At 46.3% G+C, this 25,791-nt stretch overlaps 1 protein-coding gene across 2 annotated transcripts in view; it reads left to right on the forward strand.

The window, feature by feature from the left end:
- Positions 1-504: 504 nt before the first annotated feature.
- The window catches only part of Ercc4 (ERCC excision repair 4, endonuclease catalytic subunit), a 28,361-nt gene continuing 3,074 nt past the window's right edge, over positions 505-25,791 (forward strand). Inside the window, exons 1-11 of one of the 2 annotated variants that reach the window (XM_075942063.1) lie at positions 616-747; positions 1,696-1,822; positions 2,115-2,295; positions 11,170-11,365; positions 12,138-12,345; positions 14,190-14,370; positions 15,289-15,417; positions 16,212-16,322; positions 19,013-19,610; positions 21,484-21,576; positions 25,464-25,576. In XM_075942063.1, the coding sequence (XP_075798178.1) occupies positions 1,781-1,822; positions 2,115-2,295; positions 11,170-11,365; positions 12,138-12,345; positions 14,190-14,370; positions 15,289-15,417; positions 16,212-16,322; positions 19,013-19,610; positions 21,484-21,576; positions 25,464-25,576 (1,852 nt within the window). In that variant the 5' untranslated portion in view covers positions 616-747; positions 1,696-1,780. Of the gene's footprint in view, positions 748-1,695; positions 1,823-2,114; positions 2,296-11,169; positions 11,366-12,137; positions 12,346-14,189; positions 14,371-15,288; positions 15,418-16,211; positions 16,323-19,012; positions 19,611-21,483; positions 21,577-25,463; positions 25,577-25,791 lie in introns of both variants that reach the window. The other variant, XM_075942062.1, reaches the window with a different exon arrangement.

Raw genomic sequence — 25,791 nt, forward strand, 5'->3', positions numbered from 1 at the left:
TTTGCAAATAAGAAGTAGAAATTCATAAAGTATTTTGCTTATTTAAAATTTTTGAACGGGATAATTACAAAACAGAGACTAAACTATACGCTGTTACCCGGTGCTGATTCTGGATGCGCTTGGAATATTAAGAGCTAACATTCTGAACTGTGGATATTGGAGAGTTACGCCTTTTGCATTTTGTAGGTCTAGAGAACCAAATTCCGAAGCCACCCGGTTACCACCTGAATAGAACATCTTTCCGCGCGCTAATGCCTTCAACTGCTTTTGCTGGCTCTCGGCTAAATTCGGCTACCTCCGGCCCATTTATCCCTGCCTCGACTCTTCTTCGGCTACAATCGGTTGACTCTCCTCTTGGATTCGGCTCCCTTCGGCTATGTCCGGCCTCTTCTTGTCTCAAACTCCACTGTTGCTGTTAACCTTCTTTCCGCGATCCTACAGCCGCGGCGTTCAGCCCCTGCGTTCGGCCAGCGCTCGGCTAAGCTCGGCTCAGTTCGGCTCTTTCCGTTCTCGTCCGGCTACAACCCCGGAAGGACGCAAATGGAGCGGTGCCTGCCGGCCTTAGGCAAAGCAATGGCGCCGCTGCTGGAGTACGAGAGGCAGCTGGTACTGGAACTGCTCGACAGCGACGGGTTGGTGGTGTGCGCCCGCGGGCTTGGCGCCGACCGACTTCTCTACCATTTTCTGCGGTTGCACTGCCACCCGGCCTGCCTGGTGCTGGTGCTCAACACGCAGCCGGCCGAGGAGGTGCGACTGAGAGATGGGTGTTCTCGAGGGCGTAGGGACTTCCGAGCCGAGTCCGGCGCGGCGTGAACGCAAAGCTGTGAGGTTGCAGGGGCCCCGAGCCAGCGCAGGTCTCAAACGGGACACGAAAGGGAATGAATTGAGATCCCTGGGGGAGACTCAGAACGTCTACATAGTTCTAGGGCGCTGCGAAGGAGGGGAGAGAACCCCAGGGAAGTCCTAGTAGCTGCCAGGACATGCGAGGGCATTGAGTGCAGGGCTCTGGCACTGCGGGAGGACCCTGCGAAGGAGGGCAGCGCGAAGTCTTGGCTTCCTCTCTTGACCCGGAGGGCACTCAATAGTGCTCTTCCGGAGAGATACAGAGCCTACAGCTTGAATACACTAAAAATACGGGTCCCACACACTCTTGACAGTGAAAAAGAGAGGCGACTAGGGTACACATCAGTGGAGTGGGTTGGATTGCTCTACAAAGGAGGGAAGCTGTAGGGATAATGTTGAGTCTGGAAGTTAAGTATTAAGGGTGTTTCTGGTGACTGCTGAGTGGGGTCCCTAAAAGGGCAATGATGGGGATGGGGATGGCAAGGTCTCTGAGTGTAGTAGACGATGGAAAAGGAGACCTTTAAGGATGCACAAAAGAAGAGGGACTAGGGACATAAGGCCAGGAAGGAAGGACTGGAAGCCAAGGCTATTAGGAGAGGTCTCCGGGTTAAGGAGAATAGGTGACCCAGAGGACAGTGGAGTGGGACATGTTGAGAGATGAGAACACAGCCTAGCATGATACATCTGCTGATCCTCTAGATGGTGTGGCCAGGAAGAAAATGCCATCCGAGAACAGGCTTTGTAGGACTCCCCTGGGTATCGCCTTTTCTTGGCATGGGACTTCATGCGATGTAAGATGCCCAGGAGAGACTATCAGCCATGGGACCTTTGGACATTCTGACATTTCTCTAGGATGCATCGATAGTGCTGTAACTAATGACCCAGCACCAGCAGTGAAAAGCATTGTCTGCAGAGAGGAATCCCTTACCTCACAGATATGTTGGCTGAAAACCTGGCTTTGGTGGGAAATAGTTTCAAGGTAGTAGAAAACTTTTAACCCAAGGTTTTAAAAGGTTCTGTTTGGGGGTTTGTGTTGAATGGAAATAATGACTGAAGCACAATTATGTCTTAGTGTAAACTCCAAAGCACAACTAAACAAAAACCTTAACTAAAGTAACTCAATTGGTTGACGGGTATAAAGAAATAACTTAGTTTGTATATTTGCTGTGTTATTTAGGAATCTGAGACTGGAGACATTTTAAATCTCTGCATCCTATTTTTAAAGGATGCCCTGTGTTAAACAGCTTCCTAATGAGTATACTCTGATTTAGGAATATTTTATCAATCAGTTGAAGATAGAAGGAGTTGAACACCTCCCTCGACGTGTGACAAATGAAATCACAAGTAACAGTCGCTATGAAGTGTACACACAAGGTGGTATTATATTCGCAACAAGTCGAATACTTGTGGTTGATTTCTTGACTGATAGGATACCTTCAGATTTAATAACTGGTAAGAATTTGATATCTTCCTTATTTACAATGTGAGCATTTTTATTTGTGCCTGTCTCCTCTGCTAAATGCTACACTGGCTCTTATTGTCCAGCCTTGTTGTCAAACTGTTGGCATAATACCCGATACGTTGTAGGTGCTCAGTAAATATTTATGATATAAGTGTGGCTACATATCACTTAATGGCCACGGGTTCTTAGGCTGTGTGATTTAGCTATTGTATGAAGACCTTAGAGCTACATACATACAGAAACCTGCATGGATGGGCTAGAGGGGGGAGCAGAGGTTAAGGTTGCATCCTGCTCTTGCAAAAGACAGCTGCTCAGCTCCCAGCACCCATGTCAGTGGCTCACAGCTGACCCATAACTCCAGCTCTAGTGGCATCTGATACCTTCTTTGGCCTTCCAAGAGCACTGCACTCAACATGCACAAACATATGCATAATTTTTAAAGTAAATATAATTTTTTAAAAATCCTAAATGCCAAAACTCAATCAGATATTGACCTCTTGATGCAACCAAAAGACACGGTATACATGAGCTGTTTGGGCCTGATGCTGCCATTAGCACAGCACACTGTTTTACGGTTGATTTGTTTTTATAAGAAGGGGACCTCCAAAATAAGGAAGAAAAGCACAGTATAGTAAACTAACCAGACAGTCATTTGCTACATTACCGAGTATCATGTATATAGCACATAATTGCAGATGCTATATGTGTCTGGTGGCCCAGTGGTGTATTTGTTATAGCTGTTTTTATGTTTATGATGTTTTGCCTGCACCACATACATGTCTGGTATCTGCAGAGGTCAGAAGAGATCATTAGAATCCTGGAACTGGAGTTACAGATGGTTGTGGGCCAACGTGTGGGTTCTGGGAATCAAACCTGGATCCTCTGTGAGAATACGTGCTCTTAAGCACTGAGCCCTCCCTCCCCAGCCACAGCCTTGTGTCAGCACACAAACCGTCAAAGGTCATGATCTGACAGAGGTGCACCTACTGCCACACAGGTACCTTTCAGCTCTGCTTTAGCTTTTATGTCATTGTTCAATGTGTGACTTTGTGTAAGATATAGCCTATTGTTTCCAAATCTTACTTTCACTGATAGCACTAGAGGGGACTGACTATAAGACAGGAGGAGACAGGTTTTAGGCTCAGTCTTATTCTGAGGATTCTTCAAGGCAGGATCACCATTTCTGGACTGAGGTAGATTAGATGTAAGAGCCAGTGGCTGGTTTGCTTTTCTGGTCTTCAAGTTGAACCCCAATATCTGTCTCTGGGTTTTTATTAATCATGCTACATTATAGTTGGCAGGCATTTGCCTTTTGGGCATAGCCGGACTCGGTGTGTTTATCAATATTCTTCATAGATCTCTAAATGAATGTGTTGCCCTTCCTTTTCCTATGATTTAAATTAACCTACATAGTTACTTAATACTTTGAGTGGGAGATTTTAGCTAGGAGTAGTATAGAAGCAATCAATTTCATTATCATTTATTTCTTCAGAAACGGCTGCTTTCCCTGAAGCTAATCTAAGTGCCCTGTCACTCTGCCATTAAACTTTCCCGGGCTTCTCTACCCAGAGTGCACAGGACCATTCATTGCGCTTGGCTCACCCGTAAGATCAACTTTGCACCGGGAAACTCTTGTTCGTCCTGGTCTGGAGAGCAGTGCAGGCCGCTCACACACTTGCCCCCTGCTGTTGACCTGTGAGCACACTGCTGCCACTGAGCATAGGAGGCAGGAAACGCAGATTCGCGAGCACACTTCCCAACATGTCCACCTTTTTTCCAGACTAGGCTTGGTGAGGTTCCTGGGGCTGAGGAAGGAGGTCTTGTCGTTCTTTTCTGGCATCTTTATTGTCTCAGACAGTGACTTGAGCCTCTTGGCCAGACACACCTTACTTAGAAACACCAGCACGTGCTTAAAAACAACATCCTTCGCTTTCCTGAATTTCACTTGCTCATTTCTTTTTTTTAAATTTTTTTTATTGAAAATAGATTCTTCTCTCATACAATACATCCCAAATCCAACCATAGTTTCCCCTCCCTCCACTCCTTCCAGCTCCCTCCCCCTTCCCCTCTTCCCCAGACCCCCTCCCCCTCCATTTCCTCTTTAGAAAAGAGCAGTCCTCCAAGAAGTTAACAGACAAGCACAGCCAAACAAGATACAAAAAGACAAGGCAACGCCCTCATATCAAGACTGGACAAGGCTACCTGAGAGGGGAAAAGAGTCAGAGACACGCCTACCCCACTGTTAGGAGTCCCACAAGAACACCAAGCTACCAGCCGTAATAATTACATAGAGGACCTGGTGCAGACCCATGCAGGCCCCGTGTTTGCCACTTCAGTTCTGTGAGCACATGTGAGCCCTGCTTAACTCTGTGGGCCGTGTTCTCCTCGTGTCCTCCATCCCCTCTGGCTCCTATAGTCTTTCCTCCCTCTCTTCGTGGGGTTCCCCAATCTCTGAGGCCTGAGATCCAATGGAAACCTCCAATTTAGACTCCTCTCTCCCCATAATGTCTGGCTGTGTGTCTCTGCACCTGCTCCCCTCTGCTCCCAGAGGAAGCCTTTCTGATGACGACTGGACAAGGCACCAATCTACAAGTATAGCAGAACATCATTAGGAATCATTTCATTAATTTTTTAAAGATCATTCCTGTTTGGTTCTACTGCAGTTCTCTGGACCACCCAGTCTCCAGACTCTGGCCATCTCAGTCCCCAGACTCCACCCATCTCGGTCTCCAGACTCCACCCATCTCAGTCCACAGACTCCACCCATCTTAGTCTCCAGACTCCACCCATCTCGGTCTCCAGACTCCACCCATATCGGTCTCCAGACTCCACCCATCTCAGTCCACAGACTCCACCCATCTCAGTCTCCAGACTCCACCCATCTCAGTCCCCAGACTCTGGCTATCTCAGTCCACAGACTCCACCCATCTCAGTCTCCAGACTCCACCCATCTCAGTCTCCAGACTCCACCCATCTCAGTCCCCAGGCTCCACCCATCTCAGTCCCCAGACTCCAGCCATCTCAGTCCCCAGGCTCCACCCATCTCAGTCCCCAGACTCCACCCATCTCAGTTCCCAGACTCCACCCATCTCAGTCCCCAGACTCCACCCATCTCAGTCCCCAGACTCCACCCATCTCAGCAGTGTCAGGCATGTGCTCCCTCTTGCAGGATGGGTCTCAAGTTAAATCAGACATTGTTTGGCCACTCCCACAAGTTCTTCACCACTATTGCAGGACAGATTGTAGGTCAAGGTCTTTGGTCCTGGGTTCATGTCCAGGTTCTCCTCCCATAGCCTGTACCTCCCCAGGTCAAAGAGACTAGAGCATAGAGGTGAAAGTTCCAAGCCCACACCAGCTTGGCCTCTCTGTGTTCAGTGGGCTGAGCAGAAGTTGTCCTCAGCAATGAGACCCTACTGTCAGTTTTCAGAAGGCTGCATCTGTCCTAACGTCAATCTGGGTTATTTTGTTGTTATTTTTGTTTTGTTTGTTTTTTTGAGACAGGGTTTTCTATGAAACAGCTCTGGCTGTCCTGGAACTTGCTCTATAGACCAGACTGGCCTCAAACTTGCAAAGATCCACCTGCCTCTGTCTTTCTGGGATTAAAGACAATGATGCCACGGCTTGGCTCAGTCTGAGTTGTTTGGGGATCTCCATGGGACCTCCTCTGCCAACATCCAGTCACAGCACTGGAAGACTTGCCTGGCTACAAAAGATGGCCAGTTCATATTCCGTATCCTCCTTAGTACTAGGAGTCCTCTCTAAGTCATCCTTACAGATTCCAGAAAGTTCCCATTGCCACCCCAAAACCCCACTCCAGCTGCGGAGCCCCCTTCACCTCACCCTTCTGTTCCCATCCTCACCCACCCCTAGTCTGCCCACAGAATCTATTCTATTTTCCCTTCCCAGGGAGATCCACGCCCCCACCCCGTTAGTGCTCCTCTTTGCCTAGCCTTTCTGGGTTTATGGATTGTAGCTTCATTGTTTACTAACAGCTGGTATCCACTCATAAGTGAACACAACCATATTTGTCTTTCTGGGTCTGGGTTACCTAACCCAGGATAATTCTAGTTGGATCATTTGCCTGAAAATTTCATGATGTTATTTTTTTTAACTGATGAGTAATACTCCACTGTGTAAACTTGCCATGTTTTCTTTTCATTCTTCAGTTGAGTGGCATCTAGGTTGTTTCCAGTTTCTGACTATTATGAATAAACCACAGTGAACATTGTTGAGCAAGTGTCCTTGTGGTAGGATGGAGCAACCTTGGGTCGTGAGGTAGATTGAGTCCCCTTTTCTGAGGAACTGGCATATTCATTTCCATGGTGGCTGTACAAGTTTGCACTCCCCGCAGCAGTGGAGTGTTCCCGTTGTGCTACATTCTCACCAGCATGAGCTCTGTCATTGATCAGAGCCCTTCTGACAGGTGCAAGATGGAGTCTCAAGGTAGTTTGGATTTGATTTCCCTAGTGGCTAAGAATGTTAAACATTTTTTTAAGTGTTTCTCAGTCATTTGAGATTCCTCTATTGAGAATTCTGTTTAGATCTGTACCCCATTTTTAATTGGATTTTTTTAAAAAGAATCTACTTTCCTGAGTTCTTTATATATTTTAGATATTCGAACTCTATCAGATGTGGAGTTGGTAAAAAATCTTTTTCCATTCCTTAAGCTGTTTCTGTACAGTGTCCTTTGCCTTGCAGAAACTTTTCAGTTTCATGAGGTCCCTTTTATTAATTGTTGTTCTTAGTGAGTGTGCTGTTGTTCTGTTCAGAAAGTTGTCTCCTGGGCCAATGAGTTCCAAGCTATTCCCCACTTTCTCTTCTGTCTGGTTTAGTGTATCTGGTTTTATGTTGAGGTCATTGATCCACTTGAAGTTGAGTTTTGTGCAGAGTAATAAATGTGGATCTATTTGCATTCTTCTACATGCTGACATAGAGTTTGACCAGCACCATTTATTGAACGTGCTGTCTTTTTTTCTGGTGTATATTTCTGGCTTCTTTATCATACAAGCAGGCAAGACACCCATACACATAAAAGTTTATATATATGTATATATAATAAATATTAAATATATATTTTAAAAATATAAATATATATATATATATATATTTAAAAAACAGTGCCTCTGGCTGGGCAGTAGTGGTGCATGCCTTTAATCCCAGTACTTGGGAGGCAGAGGCAGGTGGATCTCTGTGAGTTCGAGGCCAGCCTGGTCTACAGAGCTAGTTCCAGGACAGGCTCCAAACCAACACAGAGAAACCCTGTCTCGAAAAACCAAAACAACAATGCCTGTTGTGCCACTTGCACACAGAAACCCCTAGTACCAGTGTTGCCCTTTGATAGCTGGAGATATCTGTCCTTCCAAAGCTTTCTGCTTTATGTTGTGTAAATATGTTGCTAACATGAAAACATCTTCTAGAAACTACCACTAGATGTCAGTATTGCACCATACTAGATGTCAGGTTGCCCTGCCTGGGCCTGCACAGTCTGAATTAACGCCCTCTCCCGGCTCAGCCTGAAACTGCCAGAATCAGGTCCATCCTGGTCTATGCTGTCCTGTCTCATGAGAGGCTCCTGTGGCACTGAAGCCCCCTCCACACACACTCTAGGACCCCAAGGGGCTTCACTCGCAGGAAGCGTGTGGTAGAGCCTCTGTCAGCCCTACTTCCGGATGATCTTGGTCAGCTTTCCTCCCCACTGCCTTTGTAAAAAAATTTTAAGTTTTTTTTTTTTCATTTTACATACCAACCACAGTTCCCCCTCCCTCCTCCTACTCCCTCCTCCACCTTCCTTTCACCCAACCCCCCCCCCCATCCACTTCTCAGAGAGGGTAAGGCCCATGGGGAGTCTGGTATATCAAGTTGAGGCAGGACCAAGCCCCTCCCTGTGTGGCGGCTGAGCAAGGCATCCCACCATAGTGAATGGGCTCTAAAAAGCCCGTTCATGTACTGGGGATAAATCCTGGCCCCACTGCCAGGGGCCCCACAGACTGGCCAAGCCACACAACTGTCACCCTCATTCAGAGGGCCTAGTTCTGTCCTATGCAGGTTTCCCCGCTATCTGTGCAGTCAGTGAGCTCCCACTAGCTTAGGTAAGCTGTTCCTATGGATTTCCCCATCATGGTCATGACTCCTTTGCTCATATGATCGCACCTCCCTCTCCTTTTTTTAATCTTAAAATAATCCTTACATAAAATGAAAACGCACAAAGCCCTCTGAGCACGACTGTAGGAGCAAGCCTTGATTGCACAATGAACCCTTGGGGACATTTCCTATCCAAGTCATAATATCAGGTGGCCCAGAGTGGCCCAGCCTCAAAGAGCTTACCTGAATCCTGTTTGCCAAGCCTGGCTGGGCCTGGGCCTGGAGTCGGGGTCAGCTTTCCTCCCCCTCTTGGAGCGCGTGGCTTGTCATACTGTTTTCAGTTTTGTGTGCTACTTCTGTTGTGTGCACTTGTGTGGGCCGGAGGAGGAGAGTGACCATCCTGTCATATCACTGTGCGCCTTACGCCCAGGGGACAAGGTCTCATGGGCTGAAGGCAGGTTGGCAGCAGCCCAGTGATCCTGCCATCTCTGCCTCCTACAGCTCTACAGCCAGTGTGCACAGGGTGGACATGCCTGGCTTTTTATATGGGTGCTGAGGACTTGAACTCAGGTTCCCATTCTCATGCATCAAATACTACTGGACCACCTCCCAGCCCCTGGTATAATGTTTCAACACAGGCTGCAGGATCCTTGGGAAGGCCACCTGCTAAGTTTAGAATATTTTCCGAGCAATAAGTGAGTCCACCACATTCACCAGTATGATTGGAAGGTCTTTGTCCATAAATTTGTAAATAAATTTTCCTTGGCTAGGGAGAATAAATTGTAGTGCCAGCCACCTTGGTCCGGAATTTCAAAATAAAGTAATAGAATCTGTGAGTTATTGAATGACAAGAAGGACCCGATTAGTGGGGAGAGCAGGCCCCAAACAAGTGCATGTATGTGTGTGTATGTGCGTGTATGTGCGTGTATGTGCATGTATGTGCGTGTGTGTGCGTGTATGTGCATGTATGTGCGTGTGTGTATTGATGCAGCTTGATTTAGGTCTAAAAAGACGGAGAATCATTACAGAATGGTAAGTTCGACCCAGAAATGATGTCTGTTCTCTGTTATATCTCCTGCTTCTCTTTGTCACTAAACACACATGGTACCAACAGGGCCAACGAGATGGCTCCGTGGGTAAAGGTACTTTGTCTCCCAGCCTGACCAGCCAGAGTCTGTGCAGTGGAAGGAGAGAACCAACCCGGATGTTGTCCTCTGACCTTTACCTGTGCTACGCCACATGCACAAACACACACACGCACACGCACATATGCTCACGCACGCACACACACACACACACACGCTCATGCACAGTAGCAAATAATCAGAATGGTAGTGCATTCAAGATCTGTTTAAAATTAAGAAACATTTATCACTGTCTTTCTACATGCATATGTGTGTGTGTGCTCACGTGTGTAGGTGTGCACATGTGTGGAAACCCAGAATTGACATCAGGTCTCTCTCTCTCTCTCTCTCTCTCTCTCTCTCTCTCTCTCTCTCTCTCTCTCTCTCTCCTTTATTTATTGAGACAGGGCACTTGCTGAAGCTGGAGCTTGCCAATCCTCTGCCTCCCCACACAGACCTAGCTGTTATACAGGTTCTAGGTGTCCATGACAAGTGCTTTATCCCCCGAGCATCTCTTCAGCCCTCATTCTTGTCTTTAAGATGCAGAGGTATCATACTAGTCAGAGCACAAAAGCCATGGTGGTACACGCCTGTAATCAGGAGGATGAGGAAGGAGGATCGTGAGTTTAATTAAGGCCAGGCTAAGTTAAATATCAAGTGCTTGCTTCTACAAACAAAACAAAATGTTGTGTTAAGCTTGCTCCTTAAAGGTTTTTGTTTTAACTCATGTGATTTGCCTCTTTATTTTATCTGATGGGATGTAGATGCTCCCCTGACTATAAAACGGAGCTGTTTTATGTAGTCCATCCGTTCACCTGTGTGCCATTCAAGTTGTCTGCTCTTTATCTTCGCTCAGCCTGACCCCTTTGTGGTCCAGATGCCCAGGAGACTCCTTCCCTCCCCTCCACTTGCCATTTGCACACTCAGCACTGAAGTTCAAACACAGATCACCACCTGTGCACTCTAGTTTCATGTCCACTTGACAGAAGCTGGAGTCTTTGGAGAGGAGGACGCCTCCCCTGAGAAAATGCCTCAGTAAGCCTGGGCTGTAGGCAAGCCTGTAGGGTATTTCCTTAGTGGTCTCCATGGAGGAGGATTGTGGGTGGTGCAACCCCTGGGCTGGTGGTCCTGAGTTCTTTAAGAAAACAGTCTGAGCAACCCAGGAGGAATGAGCCAGTAAGCAGCACTCCTCCATGGCCTCTGCATGATCTCCTGCTTCCAGATTTTTGCCCTGACTTCCTGTTCAGTGATGTGGAAGTGTAAGCATAGTAAACACTTTCCTCACTAGCTTGCTTTTGGTCGTGGTATTCCATCACAGCAGTGCAACCATGGCTAGGGTGCCACCCTTGCTCAGGCTCCTCCCTCCAAATGGTTTTCTCCTTTCCACTTGTAACATTAAATATTTTACTGAAGTTATTTCAAATTCCGCAAAAGAACATGACTTAGGTCTGTGCCCATCCTAGAGCAGGGCCTGCCTGTTTTCAAGTACACGTTCCAGAAAAAGGGAATGAGCCGGAGTAAGCGTGGCATCACCCACGTGCGCCACAACCCCTGTCTTCTCCAGAGTTACTGTTGTACTCTACTACATCTCCCTTCTATACGCAGAGCTTCACCTCTAAGTTCTGTCACTTACAGAGCCTGACCACTCCACCCCCACAGGCATCCTTGTGTACAGAGCGCACAGGATCATTGAGTCCTGCCAAGAAGCCTTCATCCTGCGTCTTTTCCGCCAGAAAAACAAGCGTGGCTTCATCAAAGCTTTCACAGACAACGCTGTAGCTTTTGACACTGGTTTTTGTCATGTGGAGAGAGTGATGAGGAACCTTTTTGTGAGGAAGCTCTACCTGTGGCCAAGGTAATGACATTATGGGACTGCTTTGTGAGCAGAAGAGCCGTAACTTGGCTGCACTTTACTGCGGTTGATAAAACCCATGTGAAACTTGCTATTCTGTTTTTGTAAATACATTTGTGCATGTGTGTATCAATTTTGTGAAGAATACTAGTTGTATGGTTATTCTTTTGTTTAATTGTTCCTTATTTCAGAAGTAAAACCCACCAATAAGTGACCAAATAGTAAGTGTTTTGGTACTGGAGGCACAGTTAGCTCAGCCTTGCTGTTAGAAGCACACGGCAGAGCCAACAAGACCACTCAAGGGGTAAAGGTGCTTGCTGCCAAACCCTGAGGATCTGAGTTCAATCTTGAGGACCCACATGGAAGGAAAGAAAGAATTGACTATTGTCTTCTGAGCTTTGAGTGTTCACAAGGAAATAAAAACCATGTTCTTTGAAAAGAATTGGAGTAAGGGTGGCAAGATGGCTCAGTGGGTAAAAGTGCTGGCTACTGACCTTGATGCCTCGGGTCGGTCCCCAGAACCCACGGTTGTCCTGTGAGCATCATTCATGCACACAAAATAAGAGTGATTGGTTTTTTGTTATTTTTTGGTTGTTTTGGCTGTAGATAGTAGGAACTCAGTGGCTGGGGCCGTGCTCCCTCACCAACACTTGGTTTTGAGCCTGTCTTGCTTTAGTAACGCCTCTCTTCAGCAAGACCCAGTGTGTTCTTAAGTCCTGGCATTTTGCTTCTGTTGTGTTTGTAGCTATTGATTTTGGAAACTCTGTCTCCTTAGGTTCCATGTAGCAGTCAACTCGTTCTTAGAACAGCACAAGCCTGAAGTGGTAGAGATCCACGTGTCCATGACTCCTGCCATGCTCTCTATCCAAACAGCCATACTAGACATCTTAAGCGCATGTCTGAAGGAGCTGAAGTGCCACAACCCATCTCTAGAAGTGGAAGATTTGTCGTTAGAAAATGCTCTCGGGAAGCCGTTTGACAAGGTCCACTTCCTTCCCTTCCTTCCGCTGCACAGCTGGTTAGGTTGTCATTTTAAAGCACACACGGCATTTTAATATTCGGCTGTCCTGGTTTAAAGCGGGGCTGCTTTACCTACTGGGAAATAGTAATTTAGAGGCATCTGTGTTTGGCATGTCAGCATATGGCTGACTTTTCTGTTACATGGTGAGTAAATGTCCTATTGGAAATATGATCAGTTTCTCTGTTCCACGATGACTGGAGCTGGGTATCTGGAGACACGGAGTCTATAAGGGAATGCTTCATAATTATGCATTCCTGAATTTACCATCTTTTTAAAAATAGAAAGTTAGGTGCGTTTCTTGATGGAAGGTATTTCTATTTTTGTTTTGAGACAGGGTCTCACTGTGTATCCTTGGCTGGCCTAGAACTTACAGAGATATGCATGCCTCTGCCTCCCAAGTGCTGGGACTAAAGGCAATTTTTATTACTGAGACCTCTGTTCTGTCTTCAAAATTATGTTCTGAACAGAGAAAACGCTAAGTCTTCAATACAAGGAATTTTTTTTTGTTTTTTCACCATAGCTTAATATTAGGTATGTAAGTGTTCAGTCCAGAATGGTACCTTTCAAAAGTTCAGGTAGCATTTTTTTAATTTATTTATTATGTATACAGTGCATGGATAATATATATATTATATGTATACCTGCAGGTCAGTAGAGGGCACCAGATCTCATTACAGATGGTTGTGAGCCACCATGTGGTTGCTGGGAATTGAACTTGAGATCTCTGGAAGAGCAGTCAGTATGCTTAACCTCTGAGCCATCTCTCCAGCCCCCAAGTAGCATTTTTTAAGAACATGCTACTGTCTTTTGAACTGTGACTCCATCTTGGTGTCACTGGGAACAGTGTGTGGGGGCTGTGTGCGTGGTGACAACAAATCTTATTGTTCTAATAGAGTAGATATGTCCTAGAAACGCAGAATGCTTTATTGAACACTGATTGCTGGCTGATGCCGCTAGCTGGGGAGAATCAAGGATTGGTTTGGACATCCTCACATTAATCACATCTAAATATAGATCTTGCATCAGGTAAAACAAAAACTTGTGCATCTTTAAGAGAAGTTGCCATTGTAGAATGGCTCTTGCCTTCCTGTTACCCTGTCACATGCATCCCTCAGGCACCCCGTCTGCTCAGTGTGAGCTGTCAGGTGAAGCTACTATTTCTGTTTCTAACAAGTTGCTGGCTTTTGGTACTCAGCAGACCTTTTCTGTCTGTAGTGTGTTTGTGTATGTCTGCATACATGTGCCACTGTGTGTTATGTCTGTGTGTTGTGCACACGTGTGTGTATGGGTGTTGTACATGCTTCTGAATGTATAGAGGCCAGCGGAGGACATAGGGCGACTTCTCTATCACTTCTTTCGCTGACAGCTAGAATGTCCCAGAGATCTTTCTGTCTCTGCCCCTCATAGTTCCAGGGTTATAAGGCATATGCCTGTCTTCTTATGTGGGTGCTGGGGATTTTAACTCAGGTCCTCCTGAGCCATCTGACAGTCAGTTAATAAGAATTAAAGGAGATTAACTTCATCCCATCATAAAAATAGTAGTAATAAGATATACTTTTAAAACATTAATAGGACCCTATCTCAAAAAAAAATAAATATTAGTAGGATTTGGTGGCCTGAAGTGTTCTAGCCACTTTCCTGTAAAGAAATATTAGTAAAATATAAATAACAAAATATTTAGAATTTTAAATATGCTTTTACATATACATATAAGGTTAGTGAATAACCCTTATTGAAAGCATGGCTGTGTTGAGAAAAGCTATAATGAATATATCTTAGCAATAATAAATTATATTCTTTTTTCAGACAATCCGCCATTACTTGGACCCTTTATGGCACCAGCTTGGAGCCAAGACTAAATCCTTAGTGCAGGATCTGAAGATACTAAGGACCCTACTGCAGTATCTCTCTCAGTATGATTGTGTGACATTTCTCAATCTTCTGGAATCTCTGAGAGCAACAGAGAAAGTGTTTGGCCAGAACTCAGGTGGGAGATGGAAACACTAATGTTATTCTGGGAGTGGTTGGGATGAGGTGTGCGGGAGGATGCTGTATTCAGCTGCACGTTATAAACTGCGTCCCATCTCACTGCACAAGGATGTAGAGCTTCAGTGAAAGCTAATGCTCCCGCCTACTTAACTTCTGTTCTGTATATTAAATATTCATAGCCATTCCAGGCAGCTTTATTTCCAGAAAAGACTTTGTAGTACAGACAGTCTCCAATTTGGAAATAGGTTGTGTTCTGGAAGTTTAGTTGGTAGGAATTTAAAATTAATTTTACTCAAAGAGACCCCAAGAAATGGGTTTTATCTACTAGAGTGCCAAAGCACTAAGAGATTTGTTTAGAAATATATCCATATACAGTGACGTTATACTAAGGGTCCTAAGGTCGAATTTTATGCAATCGATAATTTTTACTGCTTCTTTGGACATTCTTAAGTAACAGAGTACAGAAATAGGGATATGCACCATGTAGAGCACATACATAGCATGTGTATGTTCCCTAGTATTGTGTGCACCCAAAAGCAATGAACTGTGAACTACAAGGTACACGAGAAAAGGCTTCACTAGCTAGTGGTACCCGGTACCCCTGCCTCAGGCTATTCAGAGTGGAGCTTCCTGCCCAGCCAGCCATGAAAATGTCAACACAGCTGTCTTAAAATTATTGTAAAGAAAGTTTGGATATCCCATACCCCGTGGAGACCTCTTGGGGAGCCCTGAAGGAGTCCCTCGGCCACACTTTGAAACCACTGGTCTAGTCGAGCCGAGGCCACAGCAGTAAGAGACACTAAGGCACAGCTGCTGTGAAAGCAAGATTGCAGCGAGTGGCCCAGGTGGGTTATGTGCCGTTAGAGTGTTTAAAACTACCACTAACTGAAGCCCTTCTTTTTAACCATTTTCTTAGGTTGGCTTTTCCTGGATGCTAGCACCTCCATGTTTGTGAATGCCCGTGCACGAGTTTACCGTGTTCCAGATGCCAAACTGAACAAAAAGGCCAAAATGTCTGAGAAGGTGGCGAGTGCAGAAGCTCAAGGTCAGGCTCAGATGCCTCTCTGCTCCATTGGTGTGGGAGCAGGAGCAAGAGTAAACCTTCTGTTACACATGTGAATGCCTGTGGTGTGTGGGAAGAGCACGCATGAAGACCGGCTGAGCGCCATTGCCAGAGAGCGCCGGGGTCAAGGCCAGGCGTCAGTCAAGAGTCTTCTTACTGCTACATAAGAAACAGTTCAGCCATTACTATTTTGGGCACTGAAAGTCTTAATGAAACATTATAGCATTCTTTGCAACGTTTAAAGATTATAAATATGCTAGCCAGAAGTAACTGTAGTCTGTATTCTAGTTTATACCTCCTAAGTGCCAAGTGTCACTTTTTCTAAGGCCTGGGATGGAATAGTTAACACTTATTTCTACCTAATTTAAAGATCTATTCAAAGTAGTATGTTCATAATCTGTTTGAATGCTTTTAAAAAAAATAGTTGTTACCTGCTTTTAGCCATGTTCGGGATTGTAGAAAGCACAGGCACTTTAGAAATAATAAATATTGATGGCCTCTAGTCCTTGCTTTGTGTAGCTGCTTTACAGTGTCACAAGCGACAATAGAGCTGTCTCTGTTGGCCATGCACACAGCCTATCCATGCATGCCGTCACCTCTGCACATTCCGGCATATTGGGCAGCAGCTTTTTCCAGGGAAACAGCTCCTGTGTAGTATGCTAGACACCCAAGGACATGTCTGTTCCCAGCTATGCTAGTTTTCTGTTGTGGGAAAGCTTTTGGCGTGGTTTGGCTACAAATCATACAGGATGTGGTTACATTTTATTTCTATACAGAAACAAAAAAGGAACTGGTCCTAGAAAGCAACCCAAAGTGGGAGGCATTAAGTGAAATCCTGAAAGAAATCGAAGCTGAAAATGAGGGGAGTGAAGCCCTTGGAGGTCCAGGTAGGAGCACAGGGAGATGGTGACATTGGCTTGATCTTTGTTTTTGTTTCTGAGACAAGAACCCATTGGCCCAGATTGGCTTTGAGCTTGCTGTGCATCTGAGGCTGGCCTTGACTTTCTGATTTTTCTTCCCTATACTTCCTAGTATTAGATTCCGGGCAGGTGCCACAAGACCCCACACAGCGCACTGGCCTTAGCTGTCAATCACATGGCTCCCAAGGCCACTTCAATTTGTTGTGCTTTTCTCCGGGTTGAGTTATTCTGTATTCACGAAGCACATTCTTCACTGCCTGGCTTCTTGGGACCTATTTAAAATTCAGCAAATTTCCATGTATATATTCACCAGGTTTCAAATCTCAAATCTCCAAGGAATCAGTTAGTGGTGTTTCTGTTTTATATCCCTAGCCAAGTGTCTTTCCAAAGAAGCTTGAATGCCTCCACTAACTGAGCCCTTAAAAAACAATTCCGAGTTCTGGGCCTTCTACCTGCAAACATGTGCTAACAGATGACACAGCAGACTACGCCAGAACTGTAAATTCAAAGTAAAACTAGATAAAGAGCAAAGCCACATGTTTGAAAGTACTGCAAAGTAATAAAGGCAAGCAGGGTGATATAGTGGGCCGTGGGTAGATGAGAGCAAGACACAATGGCACTGTACGGTACCGCGGTGAAACCAATTAGTCTGTGCACTACTTAAATGGATAGTCTTTCCAACAATGCTGAAGGGGCTGGCAGGGTGGTGCAGCAATTAGAGCCCTTGCTGCTCTTGCAGTGTGATGCTCAGGCCCAGCACCCATGTTAGGCAGCTCATGAGCACTTGTAACTCCAGCTCCAGGGGATCTAGTGCCCTCCAAGGCATCTGCATGTTCACACTCGAATTTGATCACATGCACAAATAAAAAATGAATCTTTTTTTAAAAGGCATTTGATCCTTATATTAGTAGATACTGGTGATAATTACCCAAAACTTACAGTACTGTGATCTAAGATCCAAGGTCTCAAATGCTCACTTAGATAAGGTACAAAGACTGATAAAATGTGGGGTGAGGTTTCCCAATACCAGATGATGTGATGTTGACATCAGTTTGTCTCCTTCTAGGCTTCTTTCACATGGTTGTTAAAGTCATTCAGATGTGCCCAACCCTTGTTCTGCAGCCAGGATAGCTAGGCCTATGGACCAACACAAGGGCTTACACTTAAAGCATTAGGAGTGGCTGGTGAGATGGCTCAACCTTTGCTGCCGAACTAGACAACCTAAGTACAGTCCCTGGAAACCACATGGTGGAGGAGAACAGGGTTTCTGACCTACACACACACACACACACTAAATAAATAAATTTAACCAAAACTTATAGTTAAAACAACTGAGCGGTTTTGTAACTTTGTTACACAGTTCTCAAGAGGCTCAACTAGAAACTTGTTCTGTAATCCAGACTGTCCTTGAATTTGGAACAGCCCTCCTAAGTGCTGGGATTACAGGCTGTCATAGCGTTGGTTTTTATGACAATCATTTTCATTTGACTCAGCTAACTAACTGGAAATTCTCTCATTTTTATCTCTGTATCCACGCTTTACACATGCATAACAACTTTACTAACTCGAGAAGACATCTTAAATGTTGTTAAGAGTAAGCCCCTGCTCTCAGCTGTATTTCCATGTTAGCTGCTTGGAACTTAAACTACACCAGTTTCTCAGCTCATTGTTAGTTAGGGTAGTGACATTGATCAGCTGATTATGTCTCCAGACTTTGCAACGCTGTTTTTATTGCTCTAAAATCAACCTTTAGATATAATCTTCTCTGTGAACTACTTTCCTACTTTTCTTAAGAATTTCATTTTACATTCCAATCACAGTTTTCCCTCTCCCTCCTCCCTCCCTCCCCTCACATCCCCTCAGCCCACCCCACTCCTCCCAAAGGTTAAAGCCTCCCTTTGGGAGTCAACAAAGCCTTGCACATTAAGTTGAGACAGGACCAAGTTCCTCTTCCCCCCCCACACCTCCGCATCAAGGCTGAGCAAAGCATCCCACCATAGGGAATGGGTTCCAAAAAACTAGCTCATGCACCAGGGCTAGCCCCTAGTCCCACTGCCAGAGGCCCCTCAGACAGACCAAGCTACACAACTGTTTCCCACATTCAGAGGGCTTAAGTCCTGTGCAGACTCCACAGCTGTCGGTCTAGAGTTTGTGGGTTCCCACCAGCTTGATTCAGCTGTCTCTGTAGATTTCCCCTTCATGATCTTAACCTACCTTGCTCATAAATTCCCTCCTCCCTCTCTTCGACTGGATTCCCAGAGCTTACTTTTCTACTTTAAAGATAGAAAATCACCTCCATCTTGGGGGTGAAGGCAAGCCATTCTTTTTTATGATTTAAGATTTGACATTTGAATATATCCATTTGGGCTGTATTTTGGCATCTAGAAGCCTCTAGAAAATTAGTCATTAGAAGTTTCGTCAAAGCCTCTGTTCTACCTCGGCTCTGCTTTCACTAGAGTGATTAGTCCTGGCCTGGGCATCACTCTGTGACTCAGTCTGGAGGAACAGTGTGGGATTGGGGCCCCAGCCCTTTTTTAAGAAATTTATAAATTGGGTTCTTTACCAAGGGTTTCTCTAGAAGGGGACAGGGGACCCAGGGTGACCCAAAAGAGCCGAGAATGGGAGTGAGCAAGCAAGCATGCGTTCTCTGATTGCAGGCCAGGTGCTGATCTGTGCAAGTGATGACCGCACATGCTGCCAGCTCAGAGACTACCTGACCATGGGGGCGGAAGCCTTCCTGCTGCGGCTCTACAGGAAAACCTTTGAGAAGGACAGCAAAGCTGAAGAAGTGTGGGTGAATTTTAGAAAGGAGGATGGTGCAAAGAGAACCAAGAAGTCTGACAAGAGACCCAAAGATGCCCAGAACAAAGAACACACCACTACCAAAAAAGGGGCTCCCAGAAGGAAGAAGCGAGAGCTGACTCTGACGCAAGTGATGGGGACTGCTGAGGAGCCGCCAGAGGAAAGGGCTGCGGAGGAAGGCCATCCCAGACAGGTCGCCAGTAGCCCAGAAGGCTGCGGAGGGGAAGTTCAGCACGAAGCTTTTGATTTAAATTTGTCATCTGATGCAGCCTATGGCATCCTGAAAGAGCCTCTGACCATCATCCATCCGCTTCTGGGGTGCAGCGACCCCTATGCCCTGACGCGGGTTCTGCACGAGGTGGAACCCAGATACGTGGTTCTGTACGATGCAGAGCTCACCTTCGTCCGCCAGCTGGAGATCTACAGGGCCAGCAGGCCGGGGAAACCGCTGAGGCAAGTCTGCTTGGTGGTTCTGTGGGCTTTAAGACAAAAGCTGACTGACCTGCATGGGAGTTTTCTTACCTTTAATCCACCGTGAGGTTGGTTTGTCCCTGCTTTGTGGCATGAGGAAGTCAGCCACCCCTGTTAAATTACAATCTTCCAGCACCTCTAGCATTTTTCCTGCCCTGTTCATGGCTGTCTTTATGTCTGAGTGTGTCTCTTCCAGGGTACACTATCTGTAAAGTCTAGGAAATTTATGACGTTCTGTGTAATATCAAAGAGACTGTGCTAATGACATAGCCAAATGTTCTTAATCTCCTAAAACACCCTGTAAAGTTTAAAACGTTCTTCACTGTGTGTTGGTGTGTACACACCATGACAACTTGCAGGAGCTAGTCAATGCCTTCCCTCTTGTGGGCTCCAGGGATTGCACTCAGATAGGAAGTCTCTATCTATTGAGCCCCCTCACCATTGCCCAGTTTACAGACATTAAGACATGACTCTAGGTTTTATTCTTATAAAAACCAAAGTGTTTTAGGAATTACTGTACCAAGTTTTCTTGGGTTTCTAGAAATATCTCTTAAAAATCTATCAGTCTATCAGATGAGAAAGTGATGTTTCCCAAAGAATACAATGTTCTCGTTCTCCAGCTAGCTCAGGGGAAATAAACATCAAAATTAATATCTTGAACTCAGTCTGAACCAGAAACAGAGCCAAGAGAAACCTTTGTAGCAGGGTAACTAAGGCAGCCTTTTAGAGCAGAGGCCTTCTCAGGAGCCCGGCCGGCATTGCGAGCCAGTCAGCTACCCACCCTCAGCCAGGGGCTCCCAGGTACTGTATGTGCACCAAGCTTCTTACCCAAGAACACAACCCTGTCTTGTTTGAATCAAAATGTCAAACATAGAAGAGACCTGGGAATTCAGCTGTTCGCCTTGTCGGTGGGAAACTGAGGCCCAGAAATAGAAGTTGATTTGGCTTCAGACAACGTGGTACATCCACGGAGCAGCTCATGTCTTCTAACTCACCCAGCGACCTGTCCCCCCTCTGCGCCTCAAAGTAAGATAGTCTGGGAAGTGCTCGAAGGAAAGCACTTAGAGGGATGCACCTCTAACAGGGTGAGGTGGGGGTGGCATGAGGCACAGGACGCAACCTCAGCCACAGAAAGAAAGCTGTCTGGTTTTTAATGATGTATCTGTACGCGTGCACCATTTGCCGGAGACCGAGTGTGGGTGCTGGAAGCTGAATGCTGGCCCTCCAGAAGGGCAGGAAACACTCTTAACCAGCTCTCTCCAGCCCCAGAACAGAGCCCTTTAGAGACAAAATACATCGAAAGAGTGAGATTCCTGATGCTATCCGTGTGTTTGTGTAAAGCATATTTAGCTCTGGTCTGTTGTGACGTGAGCAGAGGAACTGAGAAAGTACTGTGAGGTGAAGGCTTTAAATATTTAATGCGTTTGCTTGTCGCCAGCAGTGAGCTGTCCTAAGCTGGTTCTGATGATGATTGTCCAACTTTTAAGCTATGGTTTGGCAGCAGTACAAAGAAAAACGTTGAGAAAAGAAGCCTCTAAGAGATGTATGGGGTTTTTATTTGTTTATAGTTGTCAGAAAGAGTTCTATCATCCAGTTATACTTCAGTATTTACCTAAGCTGTGTTCCTCCAGTTGTTGAAAAGAAAAGGAAGCCTCGCGGGTACCAGCCCTAGGAGGCGGGGTCCGTGTAGCTCCACGTGAGCCTATGTGCTGCGCGTGAGCAGGCCTCGCTCTTACTTGCCTTTCTTTGCTCAAGTGTCCAGGGCTCCCTTTCTCAGATTCTCCACTGTGCTGTCTCCCCAGGGATTAAGAAGCTATGGTTCTGCAACCTAAACGAGTTCTGTCTTAACCCACAGGGTTTACTTTCTTATCTATGGAGGCTCCACAGAAGAGCAGCGCTACCTGACGGCTCTGCGAAAGGAGAAAGAGGCCTTTGAGAAGCTCATCCGGTGAGATGGTGGCCCACAGCGCCGTGCTTAGAGTAGCCCTTCCCAGGGTCAGTGGACGGCTGTCGGACACCTTAGGAAAAGAGGCAGGAGAAAAGGGAAAGAGGAGGCTGGTCCCTGGGGCCTGCTTCACACACCCCTCCTCTCCCTCTCTCACCCCTGCAGGAGCTTAGTGTGGGTTTAGTGAGTAGAACCTAAGTTGTATCCCTTACCTGAAATACTTGGAACCAGAAGTATTTTAAAATTTGTAATAGTTTCCTATGCGTAATAAGATGTGTTAGTGACAGGATCCAGTCTTGAACATGAAGGTAGTGTGTCTGTTAGTTCTGTGGCCTGGAGGCCATTGGAGGCAACATTTGGGCGTGACTGTGGGTCCCTTCAGCACAGGACTGGGTGTGGGATTCCCTTCCCGCCCTGCTGTGTTTGTGGGTTCCTTCAGCACAGGACTGGGTGTGGGATTCCCTTCCCACCCTGCTGTGCTGAGCAGCCACACACTCTGCATTTCATAGCACTTTGAGTTTCTATCAGAGATGTGTGAAGGAAACTGCTTCTCATCCATAGCGTGCGCCACCAGATGCATTTGCTTCCCCAGGAGACGGCTCTCCAGCCTGTACCCTCTGAACTGTGGATTTTCCCATCTTAGACAAGCCTGCTTGTCTGCAGATGCTAAGGTAGCTGCTCTCCCATTTCTGGCCACTGGAACTAGAATCACTCTAAGGTGGTATTTTTTTTAAAAAGGTGTGCTGTTTTTTGAACGTGTGTATGTTTTTGAGAGTGGATATCATGTTGCCAGTCCTGGTAGGAAATGCTTTTCGGTTTAACATGAGCTGTTATGGACAGTCACAAACCGACTGTTGGCCTCTCACCCCTAAGCGCCTGAGGAGCTCAGATGACCCACCAGTAAACATACCAATAGACTGCCATGGACTAAGAAACCAGGGTTAGACCAACCATCCTAGACCTGACCCAGAGAAAGCAATGGCCTACATCTTCTTAACTGACTTTCCATGCCTTGAACATTGGCAGTGTGCAGAGGCAGTAAGCCTAGCTCTGAGCTAGACAGAATCTCAGAGTGGTCAGTGTCCCACAGGACTAGCTGTGGGTGCTCATCCTCTCCTCTCTCATCCTCTGTATATTCTTTTTGTTTTTGGTTTATTGAGACAGGGTTTCTCTGTGCAATAGCTCTGGCTGTCCTGGAACTCGCTCCACAGACCAGGCTGGCCTCGAACTCACTGCCAGAAGTACTTTTTTCTAAACTCGGACCTATTTATTATAAATAAAGTCTTCCACTTTGCCTGGTAGCCTAGCAGTTATACTGTTCAGCATCTTAGGACTTACTTTCCTAGAAGATTGGAGGATTTGAGTGGTGTTTGTCTTTAAGAACATAAAACAACATTTGGGATCCATTGCCAGTAGGGTGTTTGCACTCCAGCTGAGCCAGGAGAACGGTTGCTGTAACAAGACCTCCAGGGTGATGTTGTAAGAAAACAACCAGAGAGGAATGACTCGGGCTGTGAGCGAGGACTGCTTGGCTGCCTTAGAGATGAGTAGTTTTAATTGCTGGAGAGTAAGGGCAAGATGCCACCTGTTGGGCGGGTCAGCGGTTCACAGTGAAGGGTCAAGACTGCGTGCCTTTGCCAAAGAGGCCTGGCCTGTGTGCCATCCAGAGACTCCTTCTTCCCACATCATCATATCACTACTAAAGCCATGCACATACCACTGAAAATCCCAGCACCCTGGGCAAGCCTGAGCTACGTAGTAAGAAAATGAGCGTTGGAGATTTTACTGCAACGCTGGAAAATGTCAGTAACTGAGGGTGGAGTGGACAGTGGTCTGGAACTTTAACATCTCATGTCTGTTCCGGGACAGCCAGAGTAGCTGTGCTGAGCAATGCCAGGAAGGGACGGTGCTTTTGGTGGCAGAAATGTCTGTTAAACAAGTTTGTGTCTGCTGAACGAGACTAACTTTTTTTACAGTTACCAGTTCCTTTCTGGGCTGCGAATTTGCTCAGGAGGGAAAACAGCGCCAGCCTTCTTTGAAAGTAGACTGTCAGCTTCTTAGCTAACCCTGGATAACTGGGAGGCAGGCCAGTGCCACTGAGCATAGCAGGGGTGAGGTGCAGGAACTACTCTCGGGACAATAGGCGCATCCTGCAGTCGGTCTTTTCAGGTAGATTGCGTCAGCATTGTTTCCATTTTACAGATTCTTAAAGAACTGAAGCAAGGAGCCACTGAATGACTTATTCTGGGTCACACTGCCAATAAGGGCTCGGTCCCTGCTACTGACTACACTATCTAACCACAAACAGCAGATCTGTCAGGAAGCTGGGGCACCGCCCCCCACACACACACCAGTGACCTGTAACTTAACATATGAAAATAGTAGAAACAAAGAGGAAAAATCAAAAAATGTTAGCGAAAAAGATACTGAAGATCTCCTAGTGTCCTTGAGTATTTGGCTGTCCTCTCGGGTCCCTTGGGTATGGCCAGGAGGTGCAGCTGGTCAAGGGTTTACGTTAAAGAGCCCTTGACCTGGCCTACAAGACAGCAAGGAGACCAAGCAAAGCCTTGTCCATCCCCACTTGTGGACCAGGACCAGCTCTGTACTGGGGTTACCATGCATCATGTAGAGTCCACATTATACTTTCTGGCTCACTTCTGCTCACCTAGATCACAGCATCCTGCTCTGCATAGTGTGTGAGTGGAGCCCTGCTGGCGCCGGTGGAGACTCATGTGCCCCGGCAGCCCCTCCTGTCTTCCCTAGCCCCAGTCCCTGCTGCAGCTGTCAGTGCTGTGAGTTCAGAACTGATTTACGTCCTCAGCACTACTGCAGCCTCAAGAGAAAAGGTCCAGGTGTGCGTGTTCTCTCACACCAGGCACACTTGGTACTTCAGTCTTGTGAGTTAGCCGTCCCAGGCTTAGTGGTTTCACCATGGTGATCAGGGACTTACTTGACATCATGATGTCTGTCAAGTCTTAGCAATGACACAGTCCTTCTAACACACGTGTGTGAGATACTGGGTTATTCCAGAGACTAGAAGAAGGATTATATGGTCATCTTTATTATGTTTGTTTACTTGTTTCTTGCATGTCTGTATCTGTATTCATTCATGTATGTGTGTATACTATGTGGGGTCAGAGGTCTACTTGCGGGAGTCAGGTCTCTTCCATCAGGTGGGTTCTGGAGCTTAAACGTGGATAGTCATGCTTAGTGGCAAGCCCCTTAGCCCACTGAGCCATCTTGGCAGCCCAGTGATTACTTATATCATGAGCACCTACACAGAACAGGGGGCACTCCATATTGCTTTCAAGCAAACCCACGAGGAGTGACTGCTGTTCCCAGCTCTTTCCCAAGATGTTGGTTATCGGTTTGATCCCTGACAGAAATCTTATCCTTGGATTGGCCTTGCTTCTCCTTTGAAGCTCATGGTAGTTGGTGGGACCTCCCACCTGTAGGGTTTCTATCCAGAGTCCTGTCGTGTCTGTTTCCATTGTCTTTTTCTCAGTCGTTGACTGAACCCTCCCTACTTACGACCCTGAAAAAAATATCAGACTTTAAATAATTTGTTTTTCATTATTGATATTGCCTTAACCTTGCAGCAGGCTCAGGCAATCTCAATCACATAATGGAAACTAAAGAACTTCTTATTTGAACTCTGGAGGGTGTGAAAGGAAAGCACAGCCAAGTGACTCTTCCTGCTCAATTTTCTTATTTATTTCTGATGCATTCCTTGTCAGTCAATGTCATAGACAATCCTCCTGCCTCAGCCTCCTGAGTGCTAGCATCGCAGGAGTGCACCCCTAGTGCCACCGTAGAGATGAGACGTTTCCAAAGATTCATCTAGAATGTTGGAATTAGTCAAGTAATGCTTACCATACTTGTTCCCCCAGGGAAAAGGCTAGTATGGTTGTCCCTGAAGAACGGGAAGGCAGAGATGAAACCAACCTGGACTTAGCAAGAGGCACGGTGTCCACAGATGCTCCCACTGACACTCGGAAAGCTGGTAAGTCCTGCCTGGGTCTAGTAAAGGAAGCTGTGAAGCCCCAGGGCTACATAGCTGAGTTTTTCTAGATAAAATATTAAAAACACAAATCAGACTGGGGAGATTGCTCACCTGTTAGGAGCGCTTGCTTGGCTGTTCTTGCAGAGAACTTGAGTTCAGTTCCCAGCACCCACATCAGGGAGCTCACAGCCACCTGTAACTTCAGCCCCATCCTG

This window comes from Microtus pennsylvanicus, chromosome 11, assembly GCF_037038515.1.
Source record: "Microtus pennsylvanicus isolate mMicPen1 chromosome 11, mMicPen1.hap1, whole genome shotgun sequence".
In the NCBI taxonomy this organism is placed as follows: domain Eukaryota; kingdom Metazoa; phylum Chordata; class Mammalia; order Rodentia; family Cricetidae; genus Microtus; species Microtus pennsylvanicus.